This window comes from Tamandua tetradactyla, chromosome 3 (genome assembly GCF_023851605.1).
Source record: "Tamandua tetradactyla isolate mTamTet1 chromosome 3, mTamTet1.pri, whole genome shotgun sequence".
In the NCBI taxonomy this organism is placed as follows: Eukaryota; Metazoa; Chordata; class Mammalia; order Pilosa; family Myrmecophagidae; genus Tamandua; species Tamandua tetradactyla.
Genome location: NC_135329.1, coordinates 190,072,981 through 190,088,781, shown reverse-complemented (window position 1 = coordinate 190,088,781; position 15,801 = coordinate 190,072,981). Strand labels below are relative to the sequence as shown.

Sequence of the window (15,801 nt, the reverse complement as noted above, 5' to 3'; positions counted from 1 at the left end):
GGGATTCGTTTCTTGATTTCACCCTCAGCTTGTTCATTACTAGTGTATAGAAATGCTACAGATTTTTGAATGTTGATCTTGTAACCTGCTACTTTGCTGTACTCATTTATTAGCTCTAGTAGTTTTGTTGTGGATTTTTCCGGGTTTTCGACGTATAGTATCATATCGTCTGCAAACAGTGATAGTTTTACTTCTTCCTTTCCAATTTTGATGCCTTGTATTTCTTTTTCTTGTCTAATTGCTCTGGCTAGAACCTCCAACACAATGTTGAATAATAGTGGTGATAGTGGACATCCTTGTCTTGTTCCTGATCTTGGGGGGAAAGTTTTCAATTTTTCCCCATTGAGGATGATATTAGCTGTGGGTTTTTCATATATTCCCTCTATCATTTTAAGGAAGTTCCCTTGTATTCCTATCTTTTGAAGTGTTTTCAACAGGAAAGGATGTTGAATCTTGTCGAATGCTTTCTCTGCATCAATTGAGATGATCATGTGATTTTTCTGCTTTGATTTGTTGATATGGTGTATTACATTAATTGATTTTCTTATGTTGAACCATCCTTGCATACCTGGGATGAATCCTACTTGGTCATGATGTATAATTCTTTTAATGTGCTGTTGGATACGATTTGCTAGAATTTTATTGAGGATTTTTGCATCTGTATTCATTAGAGAGATTGGTCTGTAGTTTTCTTTTTTTGTAATATCTTTGCCTGGTTTTGGTATGAGGGTGATGTTGGCTTCATAGAATGAATTAGGTAGTTTTCCCTCCACTTCGATTTTTTGGAAGAGTTTGAAGAGAATTGGTACTAATTCTTTCTGGAACGTTTGGTAGAATTCACATGTGAAGCCATCTGGTCCTGGACTTTTCTTTTTAGGAAGCTTTTGAATGACTAATTCAATTTCTTTACTTGTGATTGGTTTGTTGAGGTCATCTATGTCTTCTTGAGTCAAAGTTGGTTGTTCATGTCTTTCCAGGAACCCGTCCATTTCCTCTAAATTGTTGTATTTATTAGCGTAAAGTTGTTCATAGTATCCTGTTATTACCTCCTTTATTTCTGTGAGGTCAGTAGTTATGTCTCCTCTTCCATTTCTGATCTTATTTATTTGCATCCTCTCTCTTCTTCTTTTTGTCAATCTTGCTAAGGGCCCATCAATCTTATTGATTTTCTCATAGAACCAACTTCTGGCCTTATTGATTTTCTCTATTGTTTTCATGTTTTCAATTTCATTTATTTGTGCTCTAATCTTTGTTATTTCTTTCCTTTTGCTTGCTTTGGGGTTAGCTTGCTGTTCTTTCTCCAGTTCTTCCAAATGGATAGTTAATTCCTGAATTTTTGCCTTTTCTTCTTTTCTGATATAGGCATTTAGAGCAATAAATTTCCCTCTTAGCACTGCCTTTGCTGCGTCCCATAAGTTTTGATATGTTGTGTTTTCATTTTCATTCGCCTCGAGGTATTTGCTAATTTCTCTTGCAATTTCTTCTTTGACCCAGTCGTTGTTTAGGAGTGTGTTGTTGAGCCTCCACGTATTTGTGAATTTTCTGGCACTCTGCCTATTATTGATTTCCAACATCATTCCTTTATGGTCCGAGAAAGTGTTGTGTAAGATTTCAATCTTTTTAAATTTGTTAAGACTTGCTTTGTGACCCAGCATATGGTCTATCTTTGAGAATGATCCATGAGCACTTGAGAAAAAGGTGTATCCTGCTGTTGTGGGATGTAATGTCCTATAAATGTCTATTAAGTCTAGTTCATTTATAGTAATATTCAGATTCTCTATTTCTTTGTTGATCCTCTGTCTAGATGTTCTGTCCCTTGATGAGAGTGGTAAGTTGAAGTCTCCAACTATTATGGTATATGAGTCTATTTCCCTTTTCAGTGTTTGCAGTATATTCCTCACGTATTTTGGGGCATTCTGATTCGGTGCGTAAATATTTATGATTGTTATGTCTTCTTGTTTAATTGTTCCTTTTATTAGTATATAGTGTCCTTCTTTGTCTCTTTTAACTGTTTTACATTTGAAGTCTAATTTGTTGGATATTAGTATAGCCACTCCCGCTCTTTTCTGGTTGTTATTTGCATGAGATATCTTTTCCCAACCTTTCACTTTCAACCTATGTTTATCTTTGGGTCTAAGATGTGTTTCCTGTAGACAGCATATAGAAGGATCCTGTTTTTTAATCCATTCTGCCAATCTATGTCTTTTGATTGGGGAATTCAGTCCATTGACATTTAGTGTTATTACTGTTTGGATAATATTTTCCTCTAACATTTTGCCTTTTGTATTATATATATCATATCTGATTTTCCTTCTTTCTACACTCTTTTCCATATCTCTCTCTTCTGTCTTTTTGTATCTGACTCTAGTGCTCCCTTTAGTATTTCTTGCAGAGCTGGTCTCTTGGTCACAAATTCTTTCAGTGACTTTTTGTCTGAGAATGTTTTAATTTCTCCCTCATTTTTGAAGGATAATTTTGCTGGATATAGGAGTCTTGGTTGGCAGTTTTTCTCTTTTAGTATTTTAAATATATCATCCCACTGTCTTCTAGCTTCCATGGTTTCTGCTGAGAAATCTACACAAAGTCTTATTGGGTTTCCCTTGTATGTAATGGATTGTTTTTCTCTTGCTGCTTTCAAGATCTTCTCTTTCTCTTTGACCTCTGACATTCTAACTAGTAAGTGTCTTGGAGAACGCCTATTTGGGTCTAATCTCTTTGGGGTGCGCTGCACTTCTTGGATCTGTAATTTTAGGTCTTTTATAAGAGTTGGGAAATTTTCAGTGATAATTTCTTCCATTAGTTTTTCTCCTCCTTTTCCCTTCTCTTCTCCTTCTGGGACACCCACAACACGTATATTTGTGCGGTTCATATTGTCCTTGAGTTCCCTGATACCCTGTTCAAATTTTTCCATTCTTTTCCCTATAGTTTCTGTTTCTTTTTGGAATTCAGATGTTCCATCCTCCAAATCACTAATTCTATCTTCTGTCTCTTTAAATCTATCATTGTAGCTATCCATTATTTTTTCTATGTTTGCTACTATATCCTTCACTTCCATAAGTTCTGCGATTTGTTTTTTCAGTTTTTCTATTTCTTCTTTATGTTCAGCCCATGTCCTCTTCATGTCCTCCCTCAAGTTATCGATTTCATTTTTGAAGAGGTTTTCCATTTCTGTTCGTATATTCAGCATTAGTTGTCTCAGCTCTTGTGTCTCATTTGAACTATTGGTTTGTTCCTTTGACTGAGCCATAGTCTCAATCTTTTGAGCGTGGACAGTTATCTTCTGCTGCTGGCGTCTGGGCATTTATTCAGATTTCTCTTGGTGTTGGACCCAGCAAGGTTGTAATATTTTTCTGTGAAATCTCTGGGTTCTGTTTTTCTTATCCTGCCCAGTAGGTGGCGCTCGTGGCACACGTTTGTCTGCGGGTCCCACCAGTAAAGGGTGCTGTGGGACCTTAAACTTTGGAAAACTCTCGCCGTCCTGGGGGTTCGCTAGCCGAAGCGGCTTGTGCCGGCCGGGGTCCGAACGCAGGGAGGGTTGCTGGTTGCCGCAGCCAGGGAAAGAGCCCGTCCGAATTTCCTAGTCGGCCCTGGGCAACAAGCGTGGTGGGAGGGCGCTAGCGGCAGCAGCCCGCCCGGGAGAGTGCATGTTCCCCGGGAGTCACGGGTTTGGAAGGGGCCTCCCCCACCCGTCACCGTTCTCCGCGGCCTGCGGGTTTCCGATCCAATTCTCTCAGTTGGTCCGGAGGCTGTGCGTGGTGTGGGCGCCAGTCGCCTTGGTTTCAGGGGACCACCTCTCCAATTCTCCCAGCCGGCCCGGGAAGGGGGAAGGGAGTAACTCCGGCCGCTTGCCACCCCGCCCGGTAAGGCCCGCGTGCCTCGGCGATCTCACCCGAGCTGCTTCTCTCAGCCAGCCAGCCGTTCCAGGATGGGGTACGCTGTCTTTTTTATCTCTGTTGTGGCTTTGGGCGCTTTCTGTATCGTTTCTACTCCCCTAGTAGGTGTCCTGGAGAAGAAACTAAGATCCGCGCGTCTTACTAAGCCGCCATCTTCCAGGAAGTCCTGTAGACTGGTTTTAATGGCTTCAAATTGCGAAGCCCTGGGATCTGAATTCCTTGAGAGAAGGATTCCGCCTGAGTTGCATTTCACCCCTCCTGTAGGGAAGTTTCAGGTGGTAGACAGCCCTGAAAGCAGCCTGTTTCTGCGCCTCGGGCAGTTGCAGCCTGTGCAATCCCGGTGCCGAGTCCAGATGGAACCAAGCCTCCACAGAAACAGCCGCAGAAGGCTCTGCTTCGTCCCCTTTCCTCTTTTTCAGTTAGCCCAATAGGCAACTTCTGCCTTGATCAGTTTCGCCTGAGCTGGGGGCCCACTTCTAGCAGTCAGAATTTGTTTGTTAGTGCCACTATTGGTGTTTGGTTGGACCCAGTCTCTGCCACTGTTGGAGACTCTTTCCTTTCCCTCCGGGAAGCCGCCCGTGGGGGAGGGGAGCCGGTCACCGGCTGCCGCGGCTTGGGGAACTCACCGTTCCGAGACTCGCGGTCCGGGAAGCCGCCTGTTGGGGAGGGGCGCCGGCTACTGACCTCTGCGACTTGAGAAAGTGTGCGCAGCTCGGGAAACTCACTGTTGCGGAGTCTCCAACTGATGCAGCCCGTCCAGACTGGGGTACGCTGTGTGTCCGGTCTCTGTCGTGGTTCCGGGAGCTGTTCTGTACTGTTTCTGGTTATTTAGTCATTGCTCTGGAGAACGAACTTAAAACCCATTAAATATGACAACTCTTCTGTCACTTTTCTCATTGGTAGTTTAGGGTGATGGGTTCCTGCGCCCGAGCAGACTCCTTGAGCGCAGAAAACAGCCGCCGTTTTCCTCCCAGCCGCACTGGTCAGAGCCACTTGTTAGTTTTAATAACATTTTGTTGTTGGTTTTTAAGATTCTTGGGGGGTCTTTACATAGTCAATCAAGTCACCTATGAATAGAGTTTTATTTCTTCATTTCCAATCCATATGACTTTTATTTATTTATTTATTCATTATTTTGAAACTTGTGCTGATTAGAAATTCCAGTATGATATTGAATAAAATAGAAATTATAAGAGCAGACATCTTTGCCTGGTTTCCAGTAATAGGGGAAAGTGTTCAATCTTTCATCATTAAGTATGATATCAGCCCTGCATATTTTTGTAGATGTCCTTTCCCAGGTTGAGGAAGTTCCCTTTTATTCCTAATTGCCGAGTTTTTTATTTTTAAATCATAAATGGTTGTTAGATTTTTGTGAAGTAAATTTTCAATGTCTATTGAAATTATATGTTTGTACTTTAGTTTGTTGATTTATATTGTGAATTACCTTGATTTTCAAATGTCATTTTAAAAATTAAGAATCAGTTGTTATTCATTCTTTTACTACTGCTTATTAAACCTTATATCTGTCTTTTTCTTTTTGTTGATTTCTTGGTTGTTTTTTTTTTCTTTTATGAGTCTATCTTTTCTCCATAGCTCTTGTCATCATATGACATACTGTATATTTTACTTATTTGTATATTCTCTGTCTACTGTAAGTAGAATGTAAGTTTCATATTTTATTCTCTGCTATATCCCTAGGACATTGTCTAGTACAAGTAGGGCTCAGTAAATTTTTGTTGAATGGGTGAGTATCTGCTCTAAGGTGTTCTGGTCTAAGAGGGGACAAAGAAGTATACAAACAAAATGTGATATACTTTAGGATAAATATAATCAAAATTCTTTGGGAGATCAAAGATGGAAGAGCGTTAAGTTCATGTAATGAATTTCTTTTCCTTTTTCCTGTCAGAGTTGAAAGAAGAAACATCTAGGACACATTTATTTAATGATGCAGAAAATAAGAAGAATTCAATAAAAATGTGGTTTAGTCCTCGAAGTAAGAAGGTCAGATATGTTTTAAGTAAAGTTCCCGTGCAAACCCATCCTCAAAAGGTAAATGACAAAAATGCTCAGCAGGCCTCAGCCTATCAATTTGTTTCTACAAGTCCTCCAGCAGATTTTTCTGAAAGACCTAAAAAGGCTTCCAGAAGAGGTGGCAAAAAGCAGAAAAAGAAAACGTTGGCTGAGATCAACCAAGAATGGAATTTAGAAAAGGAAAAAGAAGATAGTGAACCTGTGTCCAAAGGGGAATTTAAGGAAAAGCTGGTGTCCTTCTGCAGCCAGCCATCCGTTATTGCCAGCCCTCAGGCAAACAGTGACATAGACTTACTAGCAAGTGACTCCATAGCAGAATCTGAATGTTTGGGAAGTGTAACTGAAGTCTCCTTACCATTGGCCGAGCAAATAGTGTCTCCAGAAATTGAGAACAAGAATGAAGTAGTGATTCCTGAGGAGAAAGTCTGTGAAAATAATCTTACATCTAAGAAATCCTTGCCATTCAGTCGTGATGGAAAGCGTAGGTGTTACAACAGACTCAGCAGTCCCATTTCTAAGAGATGTAGAAGCAGCATTCAGAGCACCAGTGGAGATTTTGTCAAGCAAACAATGCTCTCAGAAAACGTACCTTTGACTGAGTGTCCTACCCCAATTTCAAGCAAACTTGAAGTTGGTGACAGATTAGGGAGCAAAAATAGTAATGAATCAGATGAAAATATTAGCCTTTCCCCAGGCACATCACCTTCTGCATTGAAAAGTCCAAGTTACAGACGAATGATGTCCAGCCCCTCAGCAATGAAGCTGTCGCCGAATAGCGTTATGTCTGGGAAAAGAAATCATAAGGGAGAAACTTTGCTCCATCTTGCTTCTATTAAGGTAGGATGTTTGCTCAGGAATACAATTTTGGAATGAGACCAACTGCAAAATGTTTTCTTTGGGTTTATGAATAATGGCATAAGACTGGTAGGATAGTTACCCTGACACAGGTGTAATATTTCCTCTGAGCTGGAAAAGCAAAATGCGCAAGTACTATGTCCCCACCTCAGTTAGAGCAGTGGCCCCTGGGCCCAAGGATCTTACAGAGAAAAATCATTGTTTTAATATTTCAGCTTCTCATTTGTCAAATGGGTTTACTTTTGTCTGTTCTATATGGTTTTGTTCAGTTTTTTTTCATCATTTTGTTTACCCATTATTCCCATGTTTTATAGATATAAACAATTGGCAAGTTACTGCTGCTAACACATTTTTGCCTACCAAGAGAACTGGGGGAATCTGTCATCCTGGTACAGCTAGGTTATGTGGAAGGGGAGAAGCTTCTGTGTATGCTTGAGACTCCTAGTGGACCTTCTGCCAGAAATTGGAAGGCTGAAAGATGTGGTCTGTACATACCTCCAATGACCTGTTGAACTGTTAGAAATGGTTCCCATGAGTTCACGACAAAGGAGCTGCTCTGTACACCCAAGGGCAGCCATTCCTTTTACTGGCCTACTTAATAAAGTTATTTACCCTTAATTATTGCCTCAATACCTGGGGTATGACAATGTTCATTTTTTGAAACCTTGCTCATTTGCTGAGAATGAGTTTTACTTGCAGTGGTTAATCTTTGAAGCGGACACAAGTTTTACATATGAAAAGAGCCACCTGGCACCATAGCTTTTTAGACTTCTATCTGGGATATTATGCAAGTTTTATGAAAGTGTAATATGGTAGAGCTTAGCGCTAAATTAGAATAACTCTTATAGTCTCTCAGTGATGTTATATTGTAAATTCGCCCAGAAAATGCTTGGGTCTTTTGGATGGAGAACTTGGAGAGGTCTGGAAGGAACCCTTTGGAGGCCCCAAAAGATGATGCTTGTGAGCAGCATAAAACACCTGGCAAGAACATTGAGTAGGCATTGAATGTGATTCAGGGATTCCTGTGCTTAATTGTGTGAAAAAAGGGAAAAGCACAAAAGTGAGCTTCTCCCTATCAGGTGTTGGTGTTTTTTCCCTTGCTTTATCTCCCAAACTACTATAGAATACTGCATTTTTGAGTCTGTGAGAGGAACCTGCAACATGACTGTATGCTTGGGATTGCATATCCTTTGGACAACTTGAATTTTTAGTTGGCCTGCTTACATTTTAGTTTGATTTATGCAAAGCCTGACATATAACATCAGACTATGTGTTTTTGATATCTTTGTTATGATACAAATATATGGGTGTATGTGAATGTATGCATATATATTTATATATATACACATGTACACTGAACTTTTATAATCTTAACATTATTATCATATTAATGCTTCATTGACATAGGTAGTTAGAATAATTATTCTAATTAGTCATTTCACTGACTAATACATGAGAATAGAAGCTGCTTTAGTTTTTGTATTTTGTATTCTAGGTATTTTCATATATACAGGCAAGCATCCACTTATGTTGGTAGGAAAATTTTCTTCCAACCGTAAGAATAATTTATTTTCATTAATGACGCTCTCTCGGGCTTAGAGTTTGTCAAATTTTTCATGAACGACCAAATGCAGTAAATATTTTCGACTTTGCAGGCAATCGGGTCTGTGTCACAGCTACTCAGCTCTCCCTCTTAAGTGCAAAAGCAGACCACAGACAATGCATAAACGAATGGTGGTGGCTGTGTTCCAGTAAAATGGCATGGGAAAACAGGTGGCTGACCCGCAGGCTACAGTTTGCTGACCTAATGTCTAAGCCATGGAAAAAAGCCAAAATAGAATATTAAGACAGGAAAAAATGGTGGCATGATGCTGCCTTGGTGAATTTTCTCCATTGATAATTTCAAAATTGCTTCAAACAAGTTTTATCCAATTTTCAGTTTACCTAGAAAGAGTCTTGCCAGAATTGGGATAGCATTACCAAATGGTATTATTGTCATTAGTTGGCAGATTCTAAGACAGTATATTTAAGAAAAGTTGATTGATTTTTTGTTGTCTTTTAAATTACTGTTTGACAGTAGTGTTCTCTATTAAAAATTTATTTTGAGTTGAATGTATTCTCTCTTCCACACATAGCTTAATTTTAACAGAATGGATTTATCAGGATTTGTATCTTTTTAGAAATAATTTTCATCTCATATCATTTGTACCAAAAGTGTATCATCTGTGTGTACTAGAAAACCAAATATTCCAAATCTGCTGTGTTATTTACATTTTGTACACCTCTACTTGAGAAAAGAATGGCTCTAAAGTTTAAACTACTATCACGCATGGATCAAGGGGAGAAAAAAGAGTTACTGCAACTGGAGAATGAATTTAGATTTAATGACAAAGACAGCCAGAGCAAATAAGGGGAAGGGCCAGATTTTTATTTTGTTTTATTTTTGCCGTCAAGGAAATGTTGTTGATGTTGTAATTTTTTTCCTAAAGCATATTGGTAAAATTGCGGTTTCCATATTTCCATTTTGCTCCTCTCAGGTTTTAAAGTGCATAGTTGTGGTGTGTATGGTTTGGCTTATGCCCCAAAGGCAGACAAGCTAGCAGTAGTTTTGTTCTTCTCCTGGGCTAGTTAGCTTCTCTTGCTACAATTATGGCATAAAAGAATAATCTTGGAACTTATTAACATTATTAATAATATTCTTTAGGATCTTGCCACAAACCTACCTCTAGGCATCACTGTTGGCCATAATCTCTCCATGGCTACCACCCTAATGGAAGCCACTTGTCTTCTTTTTTCATGAACACTTGTATTAGTATTCTGCTGCTGTAACAAATCACCACAAATTTAGTAGTTAAAAAATAACATAGATTTTGTGTCTTAGTCTATATCTAAAGTCTGGTACAGATCTTACCAGGTTGAAATCCAAGTATAGGCTGTGTTACTTCCTGGAGGCTCTTGGGAAGATCTATTTCCTCGCTCATTTGAATTGTTGGTGGGAACTGAATAGTTCCTTGTGGCTTTGAACTACAAGAGATCCTGAAAGAGAACCTGAGATCCTGTTTGCTTGCTGGCTGTCAGCTGAGGTCAGTTCCCAGCTTCTACAGGACATGCTTTCCTCAGTTTGTGGTGTCCTTCCTCCTCTTCAAAGCAGATAACATCCCACTGAGTCCTTCTCACATCCCATCTCTCTGACCTAGCCTGGAAAGATGCTCTGCTTTTAAAGGCCCACGTAATTGATCGGACCTGTCCGTGTGCTGCAGGAGCTCCTCATCTCAAAGTCGTATCTGTTAGCGCATTTCAAAGTTCTTTTGTCATGTAAGTTAACACAGTCACAAGTTCTGGGGATAAAGGCATGTCATCTTTTGGCCACTGTTGTCCCAACCACGCTACTGCCAGCAGCTTCCCCTTTTATGTCAGTTTTCTATATTGCAGTCAGCGTGATCTCATCTATGTCAGAACTCGTCACTTCTCTGATTCCCTTCCAATAACTTCTTGGCCTACTTAAAATAAAATCAGCAGTCCCTGCTATAACCTTAGCTTGTTTTGTTTTTCTTCCTATTTATATCAATGCTCTTAATTGATAGAGATATCAATTATAGCTCTCTGTTTCTCATCTCTCTTTAGAATGAGAACAGGCACTCTGCTTTGTTCACTTGTATATCTAGAGCATTTTTTAGCACATATTAGATTGGATATTTGTTAATTTTCCACTAGACTACTATCTGAACCTTGTTCTTGTCACACTGAAATTTAGTTCCCCTTCAGAGTGCATCAGGTCCATCTGTTAATGCTACCAGTACTTTGTTCTTCTCTTTGTGTAGTTAATGTCCTTTCCTTTACATCTTTTGTCTCCAACTTCCTAGTCCTTTATACCTAACATTCAAAATCTAACTCTCATGCTTCCTCCTTAAAATCTTTTCAGAATTCCTAGAGTTAGTTCATTCTCTGTGGTCACATTTCATTTGCATTGATAAATTCACGTAGCCTTCTGTTTACATACAGCTTCTCAGTTCTCATGTTTATCTACAGCATAGTTATCATTAAAAAATTAATTTCATATATGAGTAGGTGATAAATTTATCTATTTCAAGAATAAATGTAAAAATATTTCTGTTGGAAATCGTCACTCAAATTTCTGTTCCCATCCTTTATGCAAATATAAGCAGGTGCTTTCCATGTTAATATATAGTGAGCTTTCTTGTACATTTTTATAGCCACATAACAGTCCATGTATGAATTTTCATTATTTAACTATTCTCTTAGTGATGGATGCTGGGTTGTTTCTAATCTTTTGCTGTTATGAACAGTGCTGCAATGAACAATCTTTGTTTCCTATGTAGGTAGGTGTATCTTTTGGATAGATTTCTAGAAATGGGATTTCTCTTAATATGAAGCATTTGTGATCTTATTCATCTTGATAACCACCATAGTTGGTGCTGGAAGGCCCTTATTAACAGCCAAACCGTATCCTGAGTACAGATAGCTACTGTATCATCAGCAGATAAACTGTTTGGACTATCGAGTCTTAAGTCCTTTTTCCCTCAGAGAATTATGGGCTTAGAGGACAGCTAGGGAGAGCAAATTTGAGAGCGAATCCTACACAGGATTAGTGCTGAATTTCTTATTTATACTTATTCTTTATTGCACTGTGGAACATCAAGCAGACAATTCATTAATGTGATGCTTGGGATATTCTAAACATTTTCATTTAACCAGAGTAACAGTTGAGATCCAGCAGGCTCTCTGGTACCCCTTGTTCCTATTTGGATATCTGTGTCATCCATGGTTGAAATACTATTGAGAATATTATATTAGAAATGAGAGATTTCATGAGTAAGTATTATGGCTGGGTAGAAACTAAGATGAAATATTCATATTGTTTCTTCAGACTTAATTTAAAACAAACTACAGAGAACATGGGGAAAATTTCGATTTGTTAATTCTTTATGTCACCTTTTGCTTGAGAATTTGTGGGAATGAACCATCCTAGAGTTCCCTAGCAAAAATTCTTAAAATAGTAGTGATTACTCATAAATCATGCCACATTGATAAACATGGTGTGAAGTAGAAGAATGGCTTGAAGCTGGCATGTCATGTTGTGCTAGTGATGTAGAAATAATAGGTAATAATTTGAAGGCAACTGACAAGGCTCAGAACTTAACACAGGTGATGAGAATCTCCTGAGTAAAGAGAGATTCCCTTGTGAGGATTCCGCTTCAGGACCTGACTTTGTAATGCATTGTATTTTCAGGCAGTCATATTGACTGTAAAGTCTTGTATTGTTAAGTATCTATCATCCTGGTTTTATGAGAAAGTAGCAATTCAGAAGCAACTGGCATCTGATATTTTTGAGACTTGAATGTCTAGAATGACTGTTGTATTCAATGTCCATTTTTCCCAACGTCGTCTCCCACCTACGTGTAAGTCTGCCTCTGAAGTACCAGTATCTTATGATGCCTACGTTGTCAAAAATATCTGTTAAACTGTTTTATTCCAAATACCAAGCTGTGGGGAAGTGTTTGACATATGATAGAGCTCCATTCCAGAGAACTCAGTTTTTTTCCAACAACACCCACTGGCTAGAAGGGGAAGCTTTAGGTGCCTGGTCAGTTCACTGATGTGGAAAAGCGTAACCATGCTGGGTAAGTCTTTATTATTGTCCTTATTTCTGTACGGTTTTATGATGATGTTTATTATTAGCAGCATTTTAGGACAGGGAACCTTTATGATAAGGAAAGGAATTTCTATTTTGTTTATGTGTGTGTTCTAGTGTTGGCAAAGTTAAGAATTTTTATTGCTGGACTATGTACATATCTGTTTTATACACAGATGTATAAAGAATCTTTGAAGAAAAAGTTGACAAAAAAATTCAGTGGGACATACATACATACTCTCTTAGTTTCAGCCTATAGAGTATCATTTGAAAATAGCAAATCCATTTAAAATTTCTTAAAACTTTGGTAAATACTTTTCTTAGGGTTTTTTTTTCTTTTTCCTGTGGCTTAAGAAATCTCAACTATGCTTTTTAAGTTGTGAGAAGCCTAAAAGTAAATACTTTTTTCTCAGAAAATATTTTATGAGAGAAGAAAGCGATTTAAAGAAATCAGAAGCAGGAAAAGTTGATTTATTTCCCTGAAACTTCATATTTGTTCAGGCTTACCCAGTTGCTGTGGACACTATCTATTATCATAATTTTATTTATGTGCATGACATTAAATTTACATAAAGTAGGAAGAAGAAAATATGACATGCTTTTAAGTACTAAGAAGGAGACTGAGTATAAAAAGCAAACAATTTTCTAATCAGCTATACTTTGGGGGAAGTCTAAGGATGTAATGTTAGCAGAAGATACCCTTGACAATATAACGAGGCAACATGAAAGAAAAATATCAACTGTTTAGCAACCTTAAAAGAAATTCTGCCTTTATTCTCCAAATTGTCACTCTGTTCTTATGTGATTCTTCATTTCACAGTTGTGTTTATAATATTTCATGGGGTTCTTAGATTAATATGTTTTTGTGGTTATCGTGTCGAATTAAAATGGGAAATTTTTAAGAAAGGATTTTATGTATTTTTTTGTGAATACTTCCATTTGAGTATGTGTGTGATTCTTGCAAGGCATCTGCAGAATGTTTATGAGATCATTTTTAAAAATTCAAATTTGCATCTTGACAGATGTTCCTGAGTTCATTTGGAACTGACTTGAATATAGAACAAAGTTGTTAAATGCATGTAACCTTGCACTAGAGATATAGAATTTACCCCTAGAAACCTTGGGAAAATATTTTTCTGTTGGAATTGGGGCAGTTGATTTGAGGCATATATAATGCTTATTCTTAGGCCTATTAAATATTTAAAGTCCTTTTTTTTTAATTTTTAAAAAATTTTTAATTTTTTTAAATTTAGAAACATAAAAATGTATCTTGCATGTGGATTTATTTCTTTAGAAAACCTTAAGTAAGCTACCTTCTTAAATTTTGCTTTTTTGAGAAGTAGCTCAAACCATAGAAATTGAAGAAACAATCATATCAAAGCAAATGTTAATATATCCAGGGACTTAGTGATTCTACATTATCAAACCAGTAGAGGAAAACTCATTTCAGAAAAGATTATTGGGACTGGTGGTAGAGAGGAGAGATTTCCTTCTCCCTAAAGAAGTATTTCACAAAACTCACTGAACATGACATTTGTCATTTAAAGCTTTTATTTATTTAGACCTTTTCAGAATCAGTTCTGTCAATGATTTTAGCTTTGTTTTTATCGTCTTCGATTTAGGTACCCCCTCCTATATTATCCTAAAATAATTGAATTAGTTTTATTCACAATGACTGCCTTGGTAATAATACTAATGGAATTTCAAGGGAATTTGAATAAATACCACTCTTGTTCCTGAAGCGAAATTATTTTAAAAGGTGGGGGTGGGGGGGTGGGGGGCAGTATTTTTTAGTTTATAACTAAAGATTTTTTTAAAAGGTGATTCTTAAACTTAAGATGTAATCATATATGAAAAGTAGATGTCAGTTAGATCTGTCCACATTAAATTGAGGGAAAAGATGACAATAGTAGGGATATAGATAATATAAGGATTATATTTCACACCTCAGGAAAAGGAAGCAGAAAGAAGAGTGAGAGACTCCCTGAGACCAATTGCCTAGACTTCAGTTCTTTGCCAGGGTTCATTTTCATTAGAGGTGGGCAGAGGAGGGAAGCATGCTTCCAAAGCTAGTTCCTTCGTTTACTCCTTCGAAAGGCAGCATTTAAGGTGCATCCACTGTCAGGATTTGGTTACATCACCACAAACAAGATGCAGAAAATTCAAAATTGGAAGAGGACTTTAATTTTAATGCCATTTAATGATTGAGCTGAAAGTGTCATTAATATGAGAGTGAAATTAATATTGTCTTCCTTTAGTTTATTTTTCTTACCTTGTACCTCATTTTAATTAATTTATCTCCCAAATCTTTTTCACCTCCTTCAAAATAAGGTTGTGAATTAAAAAAATAAAGTTATGATATTTCTTTCCATCACCTTTCACCACATCACTGAGCTACAGTTGGGAAGTTATTACATCCTATCTCGAGTGTTGGTGCAGAAACAAAAAAGGAGAGATTGTAAACAATTCTTCTAGTAAAAAAGATTTGTAAGACTATCTCATGGATTTTACAGAAACTCCATTTCCTATAGTTTGGTTAATAAAGGCTGGTGGTTTTAGTATTGAATCAGGAGGGAAAAATGAGTGCTGATTCCAAGGGACATTTTGAATAGATTTTTACTGATCTCTTCTGCTGTTTAAAACAAAGCAATGGCTTCTGCTTAAAAAGCATCTTTAATAAATGAGGTGAATAACTAAATTAATGTATTAGAATAAATAGAGTAAATGTCAATAAGAAAACAGTTTAATGTTGATTTCATTGAGCAGCCTTCTTGACTATTTTTTTTAAATAATGTTTAGAAACCATTTTCATGTCTGCTCAGAAAGGAACTTTTTCATGAAAGAAATAATTTGTTCATTATGATCAGGTGAATTTCAGCTTAATGTCCTTTGTTTGGTATCTTGGACTGAATTTTGAATATTGGTCACTAATGGCAGAGATTTTATATTCTGTATTGGGCATAAGGGCTATTTGACTTCCATGACTTGGTACCTGAGAATGATTCATGTATACATGACTAATTATTTATTGGTTCATGAGCAGTAGATATAAGGGAAAAGATTTAAGTTTTACTTTATCTTGAAGAAAACAAAGGCTTTAAAAAAAACACAATATCTTCTTTTTTTGTGCTATTCACATATGTAATTTTAATTCATTTTTATTTTTCTCTTGTTCTTTTAGGGCGATATACCTTCTGTCGAATATCTTTTACAACATGGAAGTGACCCAAATGTAAAAGACCACGCTGGATGGACACCCTTGGTACTTTTCTATTTGTTTATTTTTTATTCTCATTCTTTTATGTTTTGTAGTTTTTGTATAATACTTATGTAGTTGTCATTTATCTTTCTCTGATACATACTTTTTAA

At 37.3% G+C, this 15,801-nt stretch overlaps 1 protein-coding gene across 3 annotated transcripts in view; it reads left to right on the top strand.

The window, feature by feature from the left end:
- BARD1 (BRCA1 associated RING domain 1) overlaps window positions 1-15,801 on the top strand; it is a 120,226-nt gene that overhangs the window by 40,856 nt on the left and 63,569 nt on the right. For all 3 annotated transcript variants that reach the window (XM_077155036.1, XM_077155035.1, XM_077155037.1), the window contains exons 4-5: window positions 5,800-6,761; window positions 15,614-15,694. In XM_077155036.1, the coding sequence (XP_077011151.1) occupies window positions 5,800-6,761; window positions 15,614-15,694 (1,043 nt within the window). The remainder of the gene's footprint in view (window positions 1-5,799; window positions 6,762-15,613; window positions 15,695-15,801) is intronic.